The sequence below is a fragment of the Bos grunniens genome, chromosome 3 (assembly GCF_055505025.1).
Source record: "Bos grunniens cultivar Pamir isolate PY7600 chromosome 3, Bosgru_T2T1.0, whole genome shotgun sequence".
In the NCBI taxonomy this organism is placed as follows: Eukaryota; Metazoa; Chordata; class Mammalia; order Artiodactyla; family Bovidae; genus Bos; species Bos grunniens.
In genome coordinates this window covers 43,867,401-43,891,117 of record NC_141167.1, presented here as the reverse complement: position 1 = coordinate 43,891,117, position 23,717 = coordinate 43,867,401, and the positions used below count along the sequence as shown (strand labels likewise).

Genomic DNA, 23,717 nt, shown 5'->3' with positions numbered 1-23,717 from the left:
TCCTAAATATCTCTGTTCTGCTGCTTTGTCAGCCCATTAAGAATGAGGGTAGAATGGCTATGTTGTGGACAACATACTGGGTAATAGATCTTATTGTAGACAATGTCCAGCCCTGCTCAGCTTGGGGAGCTAGAGAGTGTGCAAGGCACATCCCCCAGGAAGGCTGGTGGGAGAACTCCCAATAGGTCACGTAGATGAAGAAGAAGGCACCAGTTGTCTGGGTTTGGGGATGAAAGGGCCATCAACTGTACTTGCTTCAGCAGGAATTCAGCCTTCTGATCAGCTTCTCTGATCATTCCCATTTCCTTTCTCCGGCCCCAGCGAGCTCCTCATATAGGACGCAGGCAGGTGCAGTGTGTGCCATGATGGCTATGAGCACCAGGGTTGATTTCAGTCCTATAGAGCCTCAGTTTCCTCATCTGAAAAATGGGTTAATAACACCACCTTCACCATGACCCCCAAATATATTAAAATAAAAACAGGGTACAGAGCAATGCATATGACATAATCTCATTTGTAATTTTGAAACAGATATATGAGTAATCACATTTGTATGTGCATGTGATGTCTTCAGAAGAAAACCCAAGAAACTAGTAACAGTGATTGCCTTGTGAAATCCAGAGTAGGAGGACAGCTAGTTTTTGTTGCCTACTCTCTTGGATTGTTTAAAATCTGGACTATACACATACATTCTTTTAAATCTTAAAAATTAGTGATGTAGGGCTTTCCTGGTGGCTGAGGTGGTTAAAAATCTGCCCACAGTGTGGGAGACCCAGGTTCGATCCCTGGGTCAGGAAGATGCCCAGGAGATCTTCCCACTAGAGTGGAAATGGCAACCCACGCTAGTATTCTTGCCTAGAGAATTCCATGGACATAGGAGCCTGGCAGGCCCCAGTTCATGGAGTCACAAAGAGTTAGACACAACTGAGCAACTAACACCACACTAGCACTAGTGACATAATAGTAGTTTCCTTTTCAGGGACATTGTAAAGAGTAAATAGAATAAGTTCACATAAAGCCCTGAACACAGTACCTGGCACAGAAAAAGCACACTGTTAGTGTTAGCCTTTGTCTTTAGTATTAACTAGTTATGGAAGTCATCTGTTCATTTATTTATTCATTCATGAATAAACAAATGGGACATCCAGCTGACTTCAGCCAGCCACGCAGATATAAGTACATCATTTCACATATCTTGTCTTGCTACGCTAGGTAGAGAATAAAACTTGTTTGTAAAGATCAGCCTCAGTCTTGATGGTAAACACGTGCCTCTGCGTGGCTGGACCCTGGCCTGGCATATGGGGGTAGGTGATGGGGAGCGCTGCTCCCCTACTTTGCACGTCAGAGACCCGTTCCCTCAGTGCACCTTCACTGACTGCAAATCTGTGTGGGGCACAGTCTGAGGGTGCAAAGTGGCATTGCCCTCAGAATCTGGGCACCACTCAGGGGCCAACCCATGCAGGAGGTTAATGTTCACAGCCCCAGAAACTGGCCCTAATCAAGTGCATCAGAGTCCCAGGACCTCCAACCCAGGTCCTCAGAGCTGTGAAGGGAACCCAGCAGATGGGTAACCTTTGACTTGGAACAGGCAGTATTTTGCAGGGTACACGTGGGAAGGAGCAGCAGGGTGTATCCCGTCTCTAGGAAAACAAACACTGGGTACACTGACACCCCAGGGTGATAGGTTCACACTGGCTGATGTTGTGTTGGTTGCTACATCCCATGTCTTAGTCTAACCCAGGTATTTATTGAGGCCCAATTCTCTGCGTTAGTCAATGTGAGAGAGAGGATAGTACAGAGATCTCACCTGCCTGGTTAAGGGTGTGGCTTTGAAGCAGAAAAGCTCTGGGTTCAAATCTGTTTCTACCACTTTCTAGCTGTCTGAGCTTCGAAGATCAGAAAGTACTTAGCCTTCCTAAGCTTCAGTTTCAATAAGTATAACACATTCAACCTTATAGTTGCGGACAGTATTAAGTGAAGTATTATCTGTAGAGAATATTTGATATAGTAGCTGGCACATAGTAAGTGATGAATAAATGTACTTGCTAGACTATTATTATTGAGCTAAACTTCCCACACTTTAGTGGGAAGATAATCTCCATGCATACAAAGTCAGTTACTTACCAATAAGCATTAAATAACATACAGTCAAGCATTGAAATCAATGGGGTTGCAGATGCTCGTTGACAGTTTGATGATAGCTATAAATCCTCACTTCAGAAAAAGAACATAGACACACATACCAAATTTTGTGTATAGCTTTAGGGACTTCGTTCATAACTCTTCCTGTCTCCCCATCTCATTCATGGGCCATCCCTTAGGGGTCCTTGAGCCCCTGAGCTTCAAACATATATTAATATCAGGAATCTATTAAGGGGAATTAGTCACTGTAAGCAAAAGTAGTTAGGCAGCCCTTCCTGGAAGAGAGAGAAATGTGAAGTAGCCTAAAAGAAGAGAGGATTTAAACTGGCCAACAGACTTCCCTAGTGGTCCAGTGGTTAAGAGTCCACCTTGCGATGCAGAGGAACGCTTATTCAATCCCTGGTCGGGGAACTAAGATCCCACACGCTATGGAACAACTCAGCCTGTGCGCAGCAGCTTAGAGAAGCCCATTCACTGCAATGAAAGACCCTGCGTGACCCAACAGAGATTCCGCATGTCACCACTAAGACCCAACACAGCCAAATAAAAGAAAGAAATGTTTTTAAAAGATAAAATAAATCGGCCAAGAGAAGCAGGCAGAAAACTTGGGTGGAGATTTCCAGATGGGACTTGAAAACACAGCCCACAAAGCCAGGGATGGGGTGACAGACCCCTGAGGCTACAAGCAGGAGAGAGCAGGAGAGGTTCTAGCTGGGCCTCTGGAATCACATTGCCTGAGCTCAGATCCCAACCAGGCAGCTTGCTGGCTGTGTGGCACTAGGTACATATTTACCCTCTCTATGCCTCAGCTTCTTCATTTATAAAATGGGGATGAAAATGCATAGTGTTTCTCACAGGGCATTTGTGAGGATTCACTAGGATAATGTACTGCCAGTCATTGGCTTACAGGCTGCTGTCCAGCATACAGTAAGCTCTAGGCAGTAATAAGCTGCTTTTAGGATTAGAATTTTTATTACGGGACAGAAATACTGGGGAGGATCTTGACTGCAAAGCTAAGCCCTTTTTAAACTCTTCCTAGGGGTACCGGGGAGTCCCTGGAACTTTCCTGAGCCAGAGAGATATAAGCTAAAAATGGTACTTTATCTGAGCATATCCTGGTGAGGATAGATTAGAGGCAAATCATATCCTGGTGAGGATAGATAGATTAGATTGGAGGCAAATAAGGAACATGAATGGTTTCAAGACTGATGAGTAGACCTAACTTGAAGTGTTGGGAGCCAAAACTGAGGTAAAATAGAAACTGGAAAATGGGGAAAAGTTTAAATGCAAGATTTGTCAAAGTACGAATCAAGAGAATTTGGAAAGTGCCAGGATCTAAGTTTGCACCGATCAAACCCAGGTCTCCTGCATTGCAGGCAGATTCTTTACTGTCTGAGCCAGCAGGGAAGCCCTCTTAAAGGGTCTAACTTTGCACTGTCCAGTTAGGCAGCCATTGTGACTGGTGAGCACTTAAAGTGGGGCTCAAATGAAGACGTGCTGTAAGTGCAAAATGCACACTGAGTTTCAAAGATTTAGTACCAAAAAGAGTAAAATAGCTCAGTTTTTTAACATTAATTTGGTTTAATTTTGGTCACATTGAGCTAAATTAATTTCACTTTCTTTTTTTTTTTTTTTTTCATGTGGCTACTAGAAAATTTAACCTCACAAGTGGCTCACATTTCTGTCAGACAAAGGTCAGTTTTAGGAACTGGAAAGATGTCCTGTGGCCAGAACAGTAGTGGTGCTGAGAAAGGGACATGAGAATGGTTGGGGCAGGTGGCAATGTTGTATTGGATTTTAGATGTGTTGTGTTTGAAGCAACTGTGCAGCATTCGAGTGTAAATCAAAATAGCCTTTTATTTAGACATTGGAATTAAGGTAAAAGGTCAGGGTTGTATGCACGGGAAGCATGTTGGTCTTAGCTAAAGTCCTTTAGGATCAACATCTACGGCACTGAGGACCAGTGTGGGTCAGGCAGGTGCTGAGTAATTTACATATGTTCTCCCATTTCCTCCTGGTTCAACCCTATTAGGTATGTACTATTATTATCTCTTCCCATTTTACGGATGAGGGAACTGAAGGCCAGAGAAGTAAAGCAGTTCTGGGTGGTAGTCCATGAGGAGACAGGATTCGAATTTATCTGACTATAAAGGCTCTTTCTGCAGCCCTCCAAGACTAAGCCCCTGAGAAAACCAAAGTCAGAAGCAGGAACAAGAGCTGCAGAAAGGAATAGCACCAGACAGGCAAGAACAGGACAGCCTAACATCACGGATGCCAGGGACGAGACATTTTCCAGAAGGAAGTAGTAGTTGTTAGGAAAACAAATTTAGACTTGAGTTACAAAGAAGGATGTTAAGTACTAAGAACTATTTCAAACTGAGGGAGGGTTAACCCTGTAGGTTAAGGTCATGAGAAGGAGTTAGAATTTCCCAGGACTTGTTCAGACCTTTGAAAAGTTAAGCATAGGTAGGAAGTGGCATTCTTTTAAGCTGACCTGTTCTAAGACCCAGGCAGAAATAAACGTGGGTAGAACCCAGAGGTAGGACTCTGATAATCGTCACTGGTGTTTCTCAGGAGGACCTATATGAGCGTTCTCTAGGAAGCCTATAAACACAGATTCTTGGGTCCTGCCTCTGATATAGATTGGGTTTTTTTAGCAAGTGCCCCAGGTGTTCTGGATACACCGTGAAGTTAGGAACCAGCTGCTCAGGCTCTGCAGCTCTGTCCTCTGATTTATTACCCAGGACTGGCTCACTGGCACATGGCTCCCTGCCAGCTTCCCTGGGACACAGGAGGAGGATGGGAACCATCCTGTGTCTTTAGCAAGAGTCCTACCTGAAATCCAGGGCGGTCCTTCTCTTAAAATAAGAGCGACCAGTTCTTCTTCACTTTGGTCTTCTCTCAAGGCCATTCAGCTCCCCACTTCTACCGTCATGGCTGTGGAGACCACCTAACTGAAGGGGCAACAGGCCCTGAAAGGGAGGTCTTGTCTTCCTTGTCCAGTGCTTCTGGCTGACGCTTAGCCTTGCTTTCTCTCAATTTCTTCCTGTGTCTTTTGATGTTCAGAGGCCTATGCAGTATAGATTGGCAATGGAGAGGATGACCTTGCAAGTCAGGTGACCCTGAGTCCCAGCTCTGCTACGTAATTCAGTGTGATCTTTGGCAGGACTTTTTTCACCATCTGTGCTTCATCTGTAAAACAGAAATGATAAGAGAATTTATCTCTGAGAGGATTAAATGAAACGATTCTTAGATTTTACTTACCTGGCACATATTTCAGTACTCAACAAGTAGTATTAGTTTTTTTAATTTTATCATGATGACAGTAACAGTAACATCATCATTATTCAAGCACAGGTGCCCTGGATGGCAGGTAAAATCAACTAATCAAATATACCAGACAAGGACCTCAAAGGGTTAACAAGTATAAAAACATCTGCTTTTAGAAGAAGAGCTCTGTTGAGGTCTTGAGAGAGACTGTTCTCTTTCTTTTTCACTCTGCTTATTCTGAACCTACATATACTTCTCTTAGAAAGGAATATCAGGACTTCACCCGCAGTCCAGGGGTTAAGACTTTGCCACACTTCCAATGCAGAGGTCGCAGGTTCAATCCCTGGTCAGAGAACTAAGATCCCACATGCCCCACAGTGCAGCCAAAAAAATAGAAAGGAATATCACCATGACTCTGTTATCTCTTCTCATCCCACGGCATGTCTTCCATTGTTCCACGCAGGCCTTCCTCATCTCTTTGTCTTACTTTTCGTCCCCAAGGCCAATAACTTGTTCTTTTCACCCTTTGTTCTCAAAACTGAACAGGAGCAGGGCAGGACATGCAGGCAGCTAGTCACATGTTCAGCTACCCATGGCCTTCTTGCCTGCAAGCTCTGTTTGGGAAGAAGAATTCTGCCTTAGCTTTCCTTTTCAAGTTGTAGAATTTGGTGTGTTCAGCAATAATAGTATGAAAGTAGAAATCATAGCTAATCTTTGTAAGTTATTTACAGATTACAAAACAATAGATTAACAGTTGTGAATCAGTTGGGGTTTAGGTCCAGCAAACCAAAAGCATTTTTGGGGGTGTTAGCAGAATGAGCTTTAATATAGGGGATTGTGTGCCTGTGTAGTCAATGGAACGAATGGAGACACAGGCTCTCAGTGGAGCCCCCCAGACAACTTCTAGCTAGCACCACAGAACTGGTGCCCAGGGACCCTGCAGCATAACTAGCAGGCTGCTGCAGCCACACAGCTTCTTAGCACCATGCTACTAGTGACTGCACAGTGGGGTGCCAGGAGCAGGTTGCCTCCCACCTGGTTAGCCATCAGAAATAAGCCGAGCAGCAAGAAGGTGCCTTCTCACTTCCACCTTCCAGATCCCTCTCGAATGCATGAGTTCAGCAAAGCCTGCATCATCCAGACCCTAGCTGTGAGAGCACCTGGGGATATTCGTTTGCTTGGGCTGCTAACACAAAGTGACACAGGCTGAGGGGCTTAAACAACCGAAATTTAATTTCCTACGATTCTATAGGCTACAAGTTTGCAGTTAAAGTGTTGGCGAGGGTTGGCTTCTTGAGACCTTTCTCTTTGGCTTGTAGGTGCCCACCTTCTCCCTGTGTGTTCACATGGCCATTTTTCTGTCCCCTGCTGTGGCCAAATTGCTGCTTCCTAGGAGGCCCCCACCCTAATGAGCTCATTTTAACTTAATTACCTCTTTAGGGACCCTATATCTCGATGCAGTCACATTATGAATTCTGGGGGAGTTAAGACTTCAACCTATGAAACTTCTGGGGACACAGTTCAGCTGATGACACTGCAGTAGCAGGGCTCAGCTGGAAGAGAGGGAACATGAGCCTTTGGGTACTCAAAGCACTTCCCTTGGGCTGCAATCAGAGAATGCAGGTACTAGCTGCTCTCTGTATTTACTAGATTCACATGCTTATCTGATGCCTTTGAGACAGAGAAGTATTATTATCCCCATTTTTCCCATGAGAAAGTTGAGGTTTAGAAAGGGTACAAGTGTCACAGAGGGCACTAAAGCTAGGAACGGTCGGGGGCAGGAGTGAACCCAAGTCCCCTAGCCTAATCCTCGAGCATACACTCAGAGCTGAGCATCCAAGGCAGAGTGTAAAGGCTGGGCTATAAGCTAAAACAGAGGATCTGGTACGTGTGCACCTACTAAGATTTAGCCCACTGTTAAAAGATTTTCTGACTTTTCTAGAGATTTCTCTTTTTTAAATGAAATCTCTTTATTTTTCAAATGTTGACAGTTAAAACACATACATTGTTTCTCTCTGTATGTTTCTGTTTCACACACACACACACACACAGGTTAACCCTGTGTGGGGCCCAACCAAACACATCTGCAGTCTGGATTCAGCCTGTAGGCTCTGATAGAAAATAATAGGTGTTTATGAGAATAGAAAACCAGTTCTTAGGGGCTTGACGGTCCTCTCTCAGCATTCCTTCAAAGGCCCTGTCAGTAGATGTTACTGCCTGATTACTTTGAAATTCTTCTTTTGCTGAGTTTTTACCTTTGTTTCCCATTGGATGCATGGTTTTTGTCTTGTTATCAAGCTTAAGAAAGAACTGTTCTCTTTCTTTTTCACTCTGCTAATTCTGAGCCTACATATATACTTCTCTTGGAAAGGAATATCAGGACTTCCCCAGTGGTCCAGTGGTTAAGACTCTGCTGCACTTCCAATGCAGAGGGTGTGAGTTTAATCCCTGGTCAAGGAACCAAGATGCCACATGCAGAGCACTGCAAACAAACAAAATTTTTCAAAAGAAAGGACTATCACTATCACTTTGTTATCTCTTCTCCATCCCAAAGCGTGTCTTCCACTGTTCCTTGCAGGCCTTCCTCATCTCTCCGTCTCCTTGACTCTTAAACACCCATGGGTACCAGGTGTGTTAGTGCTAGGTGCTCCTGTGTGTCATCCCAGCAAGCCTGTGAGATAGATTGCTGTCGCCCTTTAGCAGATGAGGTGCAGGAAGAAAGCTGGGGTAAGACATTGATATTAATAGTTTAAGGAGGGATAAGAGGGTAAGTGGAAGCCTGCTTTTTCTCTCGGCGGGGGGCGGGTGGGTGGGTGTGTGTTTTGCAGCCTGCTCTTTTATTACAGCCACAAGGGGTGTGTTTGCTTAGAATGTTGGCTTCACTCCAATGATTCAATTACTGGCCAGGCCTTGATGACTTGTGATTCAGATTCTGGGGCTTCCTGGTGCCTTCCTGCCAGAGTGTGCTCTATGATACACTTGCCATCCCCACCCTTCTCTCCCTGCTTCAGGCCCCTCTAGACAAAGATTAAAATGCCCACATTTCCCTAATGTGACATCTTGTTCCTAGGAATTTCTAGGAAGCTGAGAATTCAGATGAATAATAGCATTTGAACCAATGCAGAGCATTTGAATAGCTAAATGCTACTTTGTTACTAATGCTGTGTTTATTCAAATCTCTCAGCCACATGTAAAACTGAAAACCAGGCTGCAGAAGCAAGAGCCAGAGTTTTATCAGACCTGGGTTCTGCACAGCACAGGCACAGGCCTGGGCCCTTCTGGGTAGGATGGACCCCTGGGGACTCAGGATGTTCAGATACTAACCTCAGTCCTTGCCTAGTAGCCACAGCAAGAACATTCTTGCTTTGCTCATGGATGTGACAGGGGAGACCTGTCTTCCAGAGCACCAGACAGACAAACAGATGCCTTTTGCACCAGAAAGAGTATTGTACAAATGTGAAGCCATCAGCAAGGCCACAACTCCGGGTCATGGGGTGTCAAGGTCACCCTTGATTGGAACCACATCGTGGACTGTTCAGTGATGCCCTGAGTGTTTGTGAATCTAATTAATTGGAATTGCATCCTTTCATGATACAGTAGGAAGTGTGACTTCCGGGATACAGAAGCTTACGAGCTGGTTCAAGGCTCTGAGCTGGATAAACTGGGAGCACGTTTTTCTAATTTTAGTTTCCTCATCTATAAAACAAGGATGAAAAAGTAACACACCTTTCAGGCTGAGAGTGAGGCTTCACAGATGAATGTAGATGAAAGTACATGTATGCTCTGAGGTTCCACAGGAATATCAGGTGTTGTTTGTCTTGGAAACTATTCTTGGAATAAGAATAAAGCAAGTTTTTTTTTTTTTTTTTAATCCAAGTAATAGCACAAACAAACAGCCAGACATCCATGCTGTTGAGGAAAGACCAAAGAAACCCTCTGAGGGTGCAGAGACACTCAGAGATGTTTGTGTCCCAGTCTGTCCATCTGGTTCTGCCCCGGCCCAGCTGTTGAGGAGATGCAGAGCAGCTGCAAAAGGGGAGGAAGTCCTCGGGAGACCTCCCGCTCCTGTAAACACCGCCCACCAGTCTGACGTCAGGCAGCCCGTGCGTGACCTTGCTCTCAGACACATGAGGCAGCTCAGCCGCCCAAGTTCCTTGAAGAGGCTTCTTGGGTTAAAACAATATAATTTTGATTTGACTTCTCCATTGGAAGCATGTTATCATAAGAGACGATGTACTTTTCCAGTGGCCCAGTGAACAACTTTTTCTAGAGGGGTCTGCAATAGAAGGGAACAGGCAGCCATCTGAGGGATGGGAAGAAGGCTCTCTGTGAAGGAGCTAGTGAAAACAGAGGTCAGAAGTGGGGAGGGCTGTCAGGGCCCCAAGCTGGCAAGCACGAACTGTGAACCGCTGGCTCTTTTTCATCCTGACTGTAATACAGTCAGGAAGTTAAGTCCTCTGCGTACCAGATGCAAAGTTTCTCACCAATTTTAGGAGGACCTACCCAAGCATTTTATAAATAAAGCCTGACTGTGGACGATTTGCTTATGGCCACGTGGGCGGGAGCCAGGGCTGACCCAATCCTGATACGTGTGTGTAATGTTCCACGGTTACAGGAAAACTTGCTCAGGCCTTGGAAACTCTATGCCCTGGAGGTTGAGATGAAGAAGAGAATGGTTGGTGTTATTTTCCTGTGAAGGGAACATTAAGAAAGTCCTGAGGGTGCAGCCTGGAAACCACAGACTGCTCAGAAAGGGTGTCGTATTTGCATTCTGGAGGCTGGGGGCCAATCCTCTGAACCAGCGCCAGCTGGGAGGGGAGCCCAGCTTAACATGTTACAGGGAACAAAACCAGTGTGGTTTTGAATCTGGGCACTTAGACTGTTCACAGAGGGGCTGCCTGCTGCCTTAGACCCGTTTCAAAGGTTCTATTAAAAAGTGCTTGCTGGTAGCACAGAAGGGGCTGGGTCAGGCCGCTGGATATGAGCAGGGTCACCAGGAGGGGACCCTTGGCCTCTCCTTTGGGTGTGGCAGGATGACTGAGGAATCAGAGGAAGACGCAGCTCATCTGGAAGTGTGTTGTAACCCAGTCGCCCAAGGCAAGGCCACCATGTCCTGCCACATGACGGCTGCTCCCAGTTTCCTGCGTGGCTTGGGCTCTCTTACTCTAGGGGAATCCTCAGATGGCTGTCTCCAGCCATTCCATTCTGCCATGACACCAGAGTGCCACAGAACTGCTTAGGGCCAATGCCCACCCACACTGGTCATTCAAAATCCTAGAGGCCTATTGACCAGATGGGTGGGGGCGGGCAGATAGGTACACAAGGGATTCCCATTACTTGTGCTGGGTGGGACCCCTGAGGATAAATACAGTAGCAGCTACTGTGTGTGGGGTGCTTTGGTCCTTCGCTAAACACTACATGTGCACCAGTGAATTGAATCTTCAAAAATCACAGTATCCCTGTGTTACAAATGAGAAAACACAAGCTCAGAGAAGTTGGGTAACCCGCCTAGTTTCACCCAGCTAGTAACTGGAAGGCAGAGTCCAAACCAGGGGCATGAAGCTTGCTAATTAGGATTTCAAAGTTCTGCAGGCAGTTAAAAGCACAGTTGTATTTGGGCATTTGACCCAAAGCTGCCTCTGACCTCAGAGGGTGCAAGCCCTACCCAAGTCCTTGAACTTGGCTACCCGGAGCATTCTGAATGCAGTAGATCTCCGGTGGATGCCACTGGAGCTGCGGGTGTTTGTTTTCTGAGCCTTGTGTGGTGTGAGCCTTTACAGCAGATACACTCTGTGCACTTGCAGCCCCTCCAGAAGGCTGAGTCAGCCTGGGTTTGCTGCCAGCACCAGACTTTGCTGAGCCCCGTGCATAGCATGGGGAGACACACCTACTGTCCACCTGCTCTGAGTCATAAAACTGCCACACTGCTACCAGACCTGCGATCTCTTCCAGTGCCACCGTGCCAAGAAAGGTCCTGGTCATATATGGCAGGGGCACCAGGCAGTGCCTTTCCCTAGCCTGCCTTCCCATTGGACTCTGCCATGTAACAACTAGACAGGTCGAAGCTCAAGGTCCAGAAATTTCCTCTGCTTTGCACCAGGTGGCTGGGGAGATAGAAACAGGGCAGCCTAAAAGCCACAGGCTCAGACCCGAGAGGAGAGTCAGCCCACGAACATGCAGTGGAAGTGTGGGATTACCCTGGCCACCAGGATGAAGCCAGAGAGATCAAAGTGGTGGGGGGGGGGGGGGTCAGTGCGGTGCAGAGAGGGCAGTGAGGGAGGGGACTGATGAAGTTCCATTAAATATTTCAGGCTTGAGGCTGTATCCCATTTGACTTTTAGGTTATCATTGAGAGTCTTTCATCTGAAAAGTTCCTACTTTTTTCCTGAATAAGGGGTTCCTTATCTGCCTAACATTCTCCAAATGATTGCAAATCTTGATATCTCCTAAAAACGCACCCTTTGTGTACAGTTTTCCAGAAGCACTCTCATTTGCCGTTTTTCTGTTGCCAGGATTCACATCAGCGTAATAATTGGGTAAGAGAGCCAAAACGAAATGAAATCTAAACCTTCTATTAAGGTGCACGGCAGTAATTATGTTAACCTGCATAGGGGATGTGGCCTATGTGTGCTGGAGGCCTTGAAATCACCATGGATGTTTTTGTGTGTTTCCCCTTAGAAAATCCTAAGAAAGGCTATTTTATGCTGTATATAGGGCACAAGGATTAAACTGCTAGTACTGGATTTTTGGCACAGCAGTAAAGAACCACCTGCCAATGCAGGAGACACAGGAGACGCAGGTTAGATCCCTGGGTCGGGAAGATCCCCTGGAGAAGGAAATGGTAACCCACTCCAGTAATTCTTGCCTTGAAAATTCCATGGACAGAGGAGCCTGGCGAGCTACAGTCCATGGAGTCGCCAAGAGTCAGACACGACTGAGCGACTAAGCACACACATACTGGGTTTCTGCAGAGGAAAGATTCGCCAAAGTGCTCAGAAGTATTACCAGCTTAAACACCGAGGCCACCACTCACATTCCCGACTTCGTGGTGACTGCCTCCAAGAAGCTGTGGTGACCGGAAATGCATCCTTTTCCCCTCGAGTAACACAAAGCATTACGAATGTCTAAACAATTTTTTTAAAAGTTCACTCTTAAAAAAAGTTCTCTTAAATTTCAGGTGAAAACCATTAACTGAAGATGTCGAGCAAGACAGCCAGTACCAACAACATTGCCCAGGCACGGAGGACTGTGCAGCAGTTGAGAATGGAAGCCTCCATTGAGAGAATAAAGGTAAGAGCCTCGAGTGGGCCAGACGTGTTCCTCACCATCTCTCTCTGCTCTCCTGAGGCCAGGCCATATTTCTGAGAAGATAATGCCATATAATTCAGCCAGGTGCCATGATTTCCTCTGAGCAAGCTGAGAGTTTCCGAATCTTAACTTTCTTTTCTACATAGCATGGGCAAGCCAAAGTGTCTGAAGTGAGCCTGTCTGTTAGGACAGAAAACCTAAAACCCACGACAAGATTTCCTGAGGACTTGCTTTCCCTGGGCACACACAGCAGAGCCTTCTGGCACTGTTTTCTCCCTGGGGACAGGGGTTCCAGGTGGACTTTATATAAACACCCTCGTCAGCCCTCTGGAATGTATGAAGTGTTCTGGAGTTATCACTGCAGCCGAGTGAGCCTGGCATAACAAGTCAACGGTCGGGTGTCCTTTTGAGGAGAAGGCACTTTTTCAGTGTGTGTGAGCTTTGATGACCACAGTCTACATCCAGGGCAAATAATGCCAGCCTTAGTTGAGACCTGAGGAAACCAGAAGGCATCTGATGGGTCACCTGACTTAGAAGTCATTTCCCCAAAAATCTCCAGAGAGGGCTAAGCAGTGAGTGCCTTGGAATGTTGTGAGTCATGCTGTTTCCTAGATACTGAAGCAGTCACCTGATAAATTCCTCTGGGCCTGGAGATAGTCACCTGTCTTCAAAACAGGAGGCTGCCTGTCCTGTATTTGCCAGGGCTCAGCTGGCCTGTGCCCCTGGCCTGAGGACACTGATCTGATGATTCTAACGGGTCTCTGACCCAGACCCCTGAAGAAGGAGTGGTATTTCCATTTTTAACTCATGCCAAAGTAAGGTGCTACATCTTTCCATGCTGGTTTTGCCCTCTTTTTATTTCCCCAAGCCCAATCTTTAATGGTAAATCTTGACACTCTACCAAAATATGGCTCTGTTCTTCCTGAGATTTGGCTGTGAGCCCTTATTTCAGTGCTTTAACTCTGTTCTCCTCTGCATTCTAATTTATTTTTTTTTAATTGGGTAGAAGCTAAGATAGAGCCTTCCTTTGACTCAGATGTTTTTCTTTTTCCCCTCTTCCCAAGTTTTTATTTTGAGAAATTTTAAACATACAGAAGAGTTGTAACAATAGACACCCATATACTCTTTACCAAGATTCACCAATTAGCATTTTACCATATTTGTTTTCTGTCTCTGCACACATACAAAACTGATGTAATTTTTTCCTGAAATTTCTTGAAAGTTATTTGCAGACATCATGACTCTTCACCCCTAATACTTCACCGTTTGTCTCCTAAGTACAAGGGCATGTTCCTCTACATAATCACAGTACAGTTATTACACTCAGGATCAGCTGCTGATATCTAACTCACAGTCTGATTTTGAAGATTCTAGGCCCCTCACTTTGCAGAATGGGCCTCACTGCAAATGAGATTGTTTGCTGATGATCAAATTCGGGCTAAAGGTTTTGGCCGGAATACTAGCTGGCTGGTGGCATGTCTTCTGCACTCAGCCTAAGAGACAGCTGATGTCAGTTTGATCACTTGGTTGAGGAAGGGCTTATCTTCCAGATTCTGCATTTGGAAGTACCTTTGCCCTCTCTGTGTAACAGGTAACCTGGGAGTGATACTTCAAGACTCTGGTTATCCTGTTCTCCCACAGTCTTCCACCCAGTGGGTTAGCATGCAAATACCTTTCAAGTTTGTAAATATTCTTTTTAAAAAAATTGTTTTATCTAAACAGTTGATTTACAGTGTTGTACCAACCTCTGCTGTACAGCAAAGTGACTTAGTTATAAACTTATATATTCTTTTATATATATACATTCTTTGCCATTATGGTTTATCACGGGATATTGAATATGGTTCCCTGTGCTATATACATTAGGACCTCATTGTTTCTCCATTCTAAATGCAGTAGTTTGTATCTACCAACCCCAAACTCTTAGTTCATTCCTCTACAAGTCTGTTCTCCATCGATAAATCTGTTTTGTAGATAGACTCATTTGTGCCAATTTTAGATTCCACGTATAAATGATAGCATATTTGTCTGTTTCTGACTTATTTCACTTATAATGATCATCTCTAGTTGCATCCTATAAATATTTTGTTTCCTTGGGTTTGTCTACACACCAGGTTTCAAAGGCATCAGCAGACCTCATGTCCTACTGTGAGGAACATGCCAGGAATGACCCTCTGCTGATGGGGATACCAACTTCAGAAAACCCCTTCAAGGATAAGAAGACCTGCACCATCTTATAGAGAAGTAGTGAAGTGGATCCTCCCCTCTTCTCAACAAAGCAAATGATGAGCAGCTCCTTGAAAAGATTTACCTTCAGCTTATTTGGTAACCACTGCTAATAACTAAAATGCTCTTAACTTGGAATTATGGACTCTGAAGTCTTTACCTTCCAAGTTTTTCTTTCCTTTTACTGAATTAATACAGAATAATAATCTTGTTTCCCATTTGTTAACTATGGTGTCCTATTAGTTACTGCTGAAGGAAAAGTTGGTCTGGCCTTTAAAAAGAAAACAAATATATCAGTGATCCAGTTAAAACCTAAATTACCTAAGCAGTCGTCTAGATTAAAATGCCAAGGATAACTGGTCCTAAAATTTTTGTCGTAGTCTATTCTTAAGAGTTGTGCCAATCTGTATAGTATATGTGGATGAGAAATGTTTTGTGTATATATATGTGTGTGTTTGTATATACACATCTCAAAGCTTATTTCCCAATTAAAATGTCTCTCCCTCCATACTATCAGTTCGACTCAAGAAGTTATACCTTTATCTCAAGCTGTGTGTAGGTAGAATTAAATTCTTTTCTTGTCGTTATTGTACAAAAAGAACACCCTACAGCCTATATTCATCGTAGTTGAGTAATGAAGTCATCTCTCTCCTCTTGAAACCGTGCTGACCTGCCAATCAAAATTTTTAAACTGAACTAAAAGCCCTTTTATAATATGAGCATTCTTTCACCAAGGGATTTCAGGTTTCAGCGATCCTGAATCTATGTAGGAAATGGGAGGCAGCCCTTGGGGGCACCCTAGGCAGCTGTGCCCCAGGGCTCATGGTCTCTGAACCGGGGGTAGACACCTGAAATACCTACTGTAACGATGGGAACTAGACAGAGCGGCCATGAGCCCGGCCAAGAGAAGAGCAGGAATGCGTGAAAACCAGCTGCTCTTTGTGGCCTAACTTTGTGATTTAGCTCACTTTCTCTGCCTTCCCTCTTATCTTTCCTCTGCAGCCAGATCATGTCTTCAGAATTAATGTCCACCTCCCCATCCCCAAATGGGTAGATCATGGTGGGAAAGAAATATACAAAGAATGTAAAGGTATCGGACACATAAGCTCTTTTCAAGTATCTGCAGCATCTGCATCATCCCTGCCTGGTCCTCACACCATCAGAGGGGCTTGTTTCACTACTTGGGCTCACAGTTCCTTGATTTTCCTCTGGGCCTGGATATTACTGCCACACACACCCAGAATGGCTAGTGGGGATCCCCAAAGAAGGTTGTCTCCTGTGGCAGAGGGCATACTGTTAACTAAGAGGAGGAGAGGGTATTCCTAAACACTTATTTATGGGCCCAAACCATGCACCAGACCTTTGATATTTTAATTCAAATTCCATTCATTAAAAATTACTAATGAAAAGTTAAAAGTATTCTCAGAAAGGATTCAACCCCAAGAAGGAATTATTTACAATGGTTTTCCCTAGTTCTGTACAATCTTGCCCTACAGTGCAAGCCTGTTTTTAAATCTAACACCTAAGCTTTGAGTATTATGTTAATTGTGGGTGAACAAATACAGTACTGTTTTCAGACTGCTCAAATCTATTCCGTATTTCTGCAAGTCACCTATCTAGCATTGTGAACTGCCCTCACTCCTCCAGGATCATGTGGAAATCATGCCACTGCCCTTACCTTCTTGTCATCCACACTTGGTTCTGCAAAGGGCCCAGTTTCCAAGTATATTATAGGCACCGTTGGTGGAGAAAGGTTTTTCCTTTCAAAAGGTAAAATTTGAAATATACATTAAGAAGACAACTTTACATGTACTGCATCACTTAATGAGACATTCTTTTTTTTTTAATAGGTGTATTTTTCTACTGATAAGTTTCAGAACACTAATCTTATTTTCACTCTGATTTTTACCATGTTCCTTTGAATATTTATAATGTAGCTTGTTACAAAATATTTTCATGAAATTACTTTTATTATACTGTTATATACACATTTTTGGTAGCAAGCATAGTTTATTCTTTAGTACTAAAACATGTTCTTTTCCCTATTAGAAAACAAGTATGGTTTGCTATATATTTGTTAATATGCTTGTAGTGGTAAGGAATGGACTTGAGGTCCCAGGAGACTTTTTTTATTTTTGCTAGCCAGATATCATAAAGGCCACAAGTATGAACATCATATAACCTCCTGACCAGGTGTAGGGCATGTTTAAGAAAAGTGATATCAGGTCCTTTGATGCTGGACCCAAGGGGGAAAAATTGTAGCTAAGTGTTGATTTACTTATTATGAGACGTCTATGTGAGAAAAATATAATATATGTATACATATATATGATATGCAGAAGTCACTTTTATTTATCAGGCTTTATTCTACTAGTAAAGCCACAGTTTAACTATTAGACAGCAGCTGGTTTATAATGATGGACAAATGCCCAATGTGTTTTATTTTTTCCAAACTACCACTATAATGACACAATCACTTATGTACATGCAACTTCCTGGCTTCATATCTATGAGGCTATTTAAATATGTTCACTATACTTTGTCTTTAATTCTGCCTCTATTAACAGTGATCTCTTTTTCCATTCTTGATTCTTCTTTAGTTCATCATTAATCTGTCCAATTGACGCCTCAGGACCATGGCAAGAATTTCATGACTTCAAAGTATTTTACAGACACACACTTTTTTTTTTTTTTAACAGAGAGAAACACTTTCTATACCATGTGGTTCACAAGCTGTAGGTTTTTTCTAAAAAGAATCAGGTTTTTACATTTCCTTATTATTAAAATAAAAAGTGCCATACTTACCCCTTAAAGCAAAGACCTAATTTGCTTTCTCTCTATTGGGACTATTTTTGTACTTTACTAATCTTTCAACTCTCCAAAAAAAAATTATACCAATGATTTAGTAATTTTGAGGCATAAGTTAGTTTAGGTAGTGGAAGATGTGCCAAACTTTCCCTCCAGATGCCTTTGTCTCAATTTGCAACTAAGGTAGTGTCATCTGAGTGATTACACTGAATTTTACTAAGAAGTGAATCACAGTACTTGTCAGTCCTTTCTCAATAAATGTAATACCAGAGTGTGTTATGACTGTAGACTTTTTATGGTAGGTCTGTTAATAGAAAAAAAATATATATTGAATTAAGTAGAGTTATCTGTATGTTAAAATAGAGCACTTACCTAGAGCTGGGTGTCCTGGATCGCTGTCTAGCCAATCCTGTGTTCCTGTGTTGTGTGACTTTGGACAAGGCACTCCATCTCTCTGAGCCTCCATTTCACCATCTGTAAAATAAGGGGCTTGAAGTAGCTGATGGCTGATACCCTCCTGTTCCGTCCAGTGGCCTACCCCTCTACTGGTCCTGCCAACATGTTGGTGCTATACGCTGCTTCAAATATAAAATTGGTTTGTCTATTGTGTGTGCTCATTTAATAGCTTATGAAAGGCCTTTTTGTTATATGGCTCTTTTTTTTCTAGTTTTATGAACTTGATTACTGTAATAAAGTCTTGTTTGTAGCCATGTAACTATAAACATAGTCTCTTGATGTCAGTAAATTTGCATTTGATATATTAGTTGATGGAATTGTTGTTTTAGGACATTCTTTGACTACTTATCTGTCCAGCATCTTATTAACCTAAATATTGTGATCGTTGTTTGGAAATCTGTTCTCTGGAAAGAATAAAAGCATTTACTTCACAGCTAATGTGTTTGCAGATTTGAAAAACAGTTTCATTAAAGCACCATTGCTCTCTTTACTGGGTCTGGCTCATTGAATCTTCCTACCCATATTTTGCTCAATAAACTAACAGAAGACCAGTTCTCCTCCCTTTTTCCTGCACTCATTCAGTTAACATTTTCTGAGTACCTGTTAAGAGCCAGGTATGGAACTAAAGCTCTGATTATACTCAAATGAATAAGGCTTACACTAGCCTGTGAGAAGCTCACAGTCTAGAACAAAAGATGGGAATGACTCGTATATAAACTAATAATACCATGTGCAATGTGCCTAAACTCAGGGGAACACTGCTGTGAGCTCCCAGAGGAAGGAGGGCTGCCTATACCATGGCAGTCTTGACAAGGCTTCCAAGGGAGGTGGTGTTTGAGCTAGGTCTTGAAAGATAAAGAAACCCTGTAGTCGTGGGAGGGAATTGCAGGAGGAGAAAAGTGAGCTCAAAGGTAGTGTGCAGAGCATCTCCATACCTCCTTACCCACCCACCAGCAGGAAGAGGGTGGAAGTTGTTAAGGAGGAGTAGTGTAATGATTCACTGTGTGGAAGGCTGTTTCCCATCCTGAGACCTGGCAATGACCATGGAAACAGATAACAAAGGTCATCAGATTTGATGACTCATACTCACCAAGTGTTTGCTGAAGGTATCCTGCCTCCTGCCCAGTCCCTTCCTCCAGGGCTGGGATTCCCTCAGAGACGAAGGGATAGATGACACCGTCCAGAAAGCTGCCAGAAGGGAGAAGGCGGCCAACAAGGTTTTGGGCTGGGCAAGCCACAGAGATGTTCCCTGCTTCAGAAAACCAGCACTCATACACTCTCAGAGTCAGGGCAGAGATAGCCACTCAACCCTTTCTAGGAAAGGACTGAAGCATTTAGATACTGCAGTCATGAAAAATAGGCAGCAACTGACCAGCATTTTTCATGGTTCAAACCAAATTACCAGAAGTTGCTGTGACTTGCAATGGAAGATGATTGTATTGGGAGGTGGTAGATGGGATTTGGGTAGGGCTTCCCTGATGACTCAGTAGGTAGAATCCACCTGCAATGCAGGAGACACAGGAGACGCAGGTTCAATCCCTGGGTCAGGAAGATGCCCAGGAGGAGGAAACAGCAGCTCACTCCAGTATTTTTGCCTGGGTAACCCCATGGACAGAGGAGCCTGGCAGGCTACAGTCCATGGGGTCGCAAGAGTCAGATATGACTGAGTGACTAAGAACGCAACATGCATGTGGGAGAGAGGATGAAGCTGAAGTGAGAAGACTAAGTAAATAGGGCAGATGAAATGGTACATGATCTAAATGGTATAAACAAAGAAGTCCAGCCTGCTGGCAACGGGGGAGCTAAATGTGGAGATGCAGGTCATCTCACAGCTCTCCTGGGCGTGGGCTGTGGTCAGCTTCTCATTGGCAAGGGTCTGTTACATATATACATGGACACTCACCATAAGCCTTCATACTCGGTGCTAGGGTATTGCTGCCTCCTTTTCTATGTCTAAATTTACAAACTTTGTTTGGACTTGCGACTCTCGACTGCAGAACCTACCCAACCATAAGCTCTAGCCACCACTGCACAACCTGGCATGACTATTGCCTTTAGCTTGTTTTCAGAGCCTGGCCCTGCTTGCGTCTCAACGCCTTTACCGCTGTGAGCAACAAATAACCTTTGCCTTCAGATACTGCCCCAATTACTGTTCCTTTATCTGAGTCAATCACATCTATTAAAGGCCCTTTAGCTGTAAGCCAGCCCTGGACAAACATAGACAGTTGGTCTCAGGAACCCACACCTCAGCTACTAATTTTTTAAGAAATCAATAATTTCTCTCCACTGGAAGAAAATGTCATCTAAATAAGTTCATCCTGAAATGCTATATGACTTTGTATTAGTCTGTAGAAGACTACTGGCACTGTAAAATAAAACTATGGAGAGAGAAACGCTTAGCACAAAAGAGCAGAAGTTCACCATAAAGTTTTAAGTATATTGAGAATTTTACATATGGAGCATTTTTACACCCTATGAATCCTCCTAGAGAATCTATTCAGTTATGAAAGCAAATAATTGGAATGGCTGAGCTATATAATGGTAAGGTCTTGAGTTTGGAAATTAAATCTGCAGCAGAGATACCTAGGTATAAATTGCTATTTCTAGTCTCTAGATCCAATCATGCACCCATCTTTACATACATACACACACACACACACACACACACGGCTTAATGATAGAAGTGGGAGCTCTAGCCACAAAAAGACCTATAATCTGGTCCTCACATAGAACAACCAAGGGTCACCACAAGCACCCTGTGGATCTGTAAATTAACATGAAGTGGGGGCAAGTCTAAAGCAGTCACTCACCGAACAAGTTGTAATATACAGTTTCCTCTTAAGACAGACAAATAAAAAGTAAGCCAATTTACAGTTTCAAAAATGTGAGTATATAATAGCACAGCTTGTACTTGGATATGGCAAAAATGGTTAAGAAGCCTTACGGTATATCAGAAGGCAAGCATCCCTTCGAAGAACTGTGCTCCAAGAATCATCCACATGCAGTAGATCCTTCCTACTTTTAACCTGAGACATTTCCCCAAGACCAGTGCATTAGAATTACTTTGTTCTAGATAAACCATTGTAGCTCTGATATCAATGAAGTACATATCAATATAGCTCATCAACATCTATTAATATTTACAGAACTTTGTGTGAGGCACTGGGAAAAGGAGGGACCCAACATTGACACAGACTGGGCACTCTGCATGTACCCTCCCATTTAAGCCTCACAACAACTCTCAAAAGAAAAGCAGACTTTAACTCTGTCCTACAGATGAGGAACTGAGGCTCAGAGAAGTCAAATTACGCAGGATCCTACAGCTAAGAAGTGCAGACCCTGATTCCACGCACCTAGCTCAGCTGGATTCTACAACCCATGGTCTGTCTTCATATTTGTAGAATGGTTTGAATGGGGTGAATAGGGGAGAAAAAATAACGTTGGGAAATTTAAAACTCATTAAGTGAGAAATAGAACTACCATATGATCCAGCAATTCTACTCCCAGATATACATTCAAAAAAAAAAAAAAAAGACTAATTTGAAAAGATACATGCCACCAATGTTCATAGCAGCATTATTTATAATCCTAAGACATGGAAGCAACCTGTGTCCATTAACAGGTAAATGGATAAAGAAGATGTGGTATATAAGTATATTCAATGGAATACTACTCAAGCATAAAAATGAATGAAATTTTGCCGTTTGTAACAACACAGATGGATCCAGAGTCAGACAGAGAAAAATACTGTATGATGTCACTTATATGAGAAATCTAAAACGAGTGAATATAACAACAATGAAACAGACTTACAGATACAGAGAACAAACTAGTAGTTACCAGAGGGGGGTAGGTTGGGGGGTAAAATACAGGAGTAGAGGATTAAGAGGTACAAGCTACTATGTGTTATGTAAATAAGCTACAAGGATATATTGTACAGCATAAGGAATAGTCAGTATTTTATAATAACTATAATGGAATATAACCCTGAAAATTGTGACTATGTTGTATACCTGAAACATAACACTGTACATCAAGTCAGTAACAAAAAGATTTTTTAATAAAATTAAGTAAGGTAAAGTGAGTAAATTAGTTCCTTAGCAATCAAGAATGTAATGTATTTCTATGTAGTTCTTTAAAAACACCAGTAGCTTTCTATTGATATGGAAATGTATCCATAACATGTAGATGTCATTAAAGGAAACAAAGAAATTTGGGGAAAAAAAGAATGTAATGTATTGGACTGTAAATAATAAACAACACTAGACTCCAGACACTTAATATGGCCAGGTATTGCTTTCAGAAATTTTGCATCTCAATTCATTTGATTCTCACTACAAGCCCATGAGGTCACTACTGTTATTAACCCTACTTTACACATGAGGTAATGGAAGTTCAGAGAGATCCAAAAGTGCATTTGATATGTTTTTTTAGGGCTTCCCAGGTGACTCAGTGGCAAAGAATCCACCTGCCAGTGCAGGAGATACAGGTTGGATCCCTGAGGAAAGAACCCCTATAGGAGGAAATGGCCACCTGAAAAATCCCATGGAGAGAAGAGCCTGGCAGGCTATAGTCCATGGGGATGCAAAGAATTGGACACAACTGAGCATGCATTCATGTTTTTAAAAAACTGCATTTTTTCTTGAGTTGTCAGTATGACGTAAGAGAAAGAATGGGTCTTAGAAGCAGAAAACGTGGGCTGTAGTTGGAGTGCCACTAATTTGCTGTATAACCTTATGAGTTTTATGATTTCTGGTCCTGTTTCCAGAAAAAAAAAAGAAAAAGGATTGTTTAAGAAGGATTCAGGCTAAGTAATTGTTAACAGTTCTTCTAGTCTTAAATTTTATACGAATTTGGGAGAGGAAAGCAATTCATTTTGGGTCACATTTTTTTACCATCTTCACCCCCAGTCATCTCACATTTTCTTTCTTGAATTGAAAACCAGGAGGGAAAGAACCAAAGTCTAGAGTATGGGGTCACTGAAGGGAATGTGGGTTTGCTGTGTATAATTATAGATATTTAAAAGATATTTAAAGGATCACTTTCCGATACTTCAGCTACTGACTCATCATCAGGACTGGAAATAATTTTTAAGGAAAAATGAATTGTAGAAAGCTATTTTGTATATAAGCAATTAATAGAATTAAATGAGCAAATTTCTTCAAAGTATCAACAATGTCTCATGAGTTATAACTACAAAAAGAAAAATAGGCCACTCAAACATTAAATGTAAGTAACAGAGCATTTAAAAATTTGGTTTTTAGAAGCAGGACAAAGAATTCATTCATTCATTTGTTGAGTTTCTACTAGGAGTATGGTAGCTCCTACTAACACTGTGCTAAGTATGTCCTAGAATAAACCCAGAAAAGACTAGGATCCCCCAAGATAGGGAGGGTAGGGGTAGAGGGTGGGTATTACTATGCAATGTGGTAAATGCTATTCTAAGAAGTGGCACTGCCTGAGTGAGTCAGAAAAGGTTTCATGGGGGAGGCAGTGTATCAGCTGAG

General features: G+C 43.0%; 1 protein-coding gene across 11 annotated transcripts in view; it reads left to right on the top strand.

Annotated features, from left to right (window-relative positions):
- GNG12 (G protein subunit gamma 12) overlaps positions 1–18,700 on the top strand; it is a 141,610-nt gene extending 122,910 nt beyond the window's left edge. For all 11 annotated transcript variants that reach the window (XM_086390516.1, XM_086390519.1, XM_086390508.1 and 8 more), the window contains 2 exons: positions 12,590–12,702; positions 14,835–18,700. In XM_086390516.1, the coding sequence (XP_086246642.1) occupies positions 12,610–12,702; positions 14,835–14,960 (219 nt within the window). In that variant the 5' untranslated portion in view covers positions 12,590–12,609 and the 3' untranslated portion in view covers positions 14,961–18,700. The remainder of the gene's footprint in view (positions 1–12,589; positions 12,703–14,834) is intronic.
- The last annotated feature ends 5,017 nt before the right edge of the window (positions 18,701–23,717 follow it).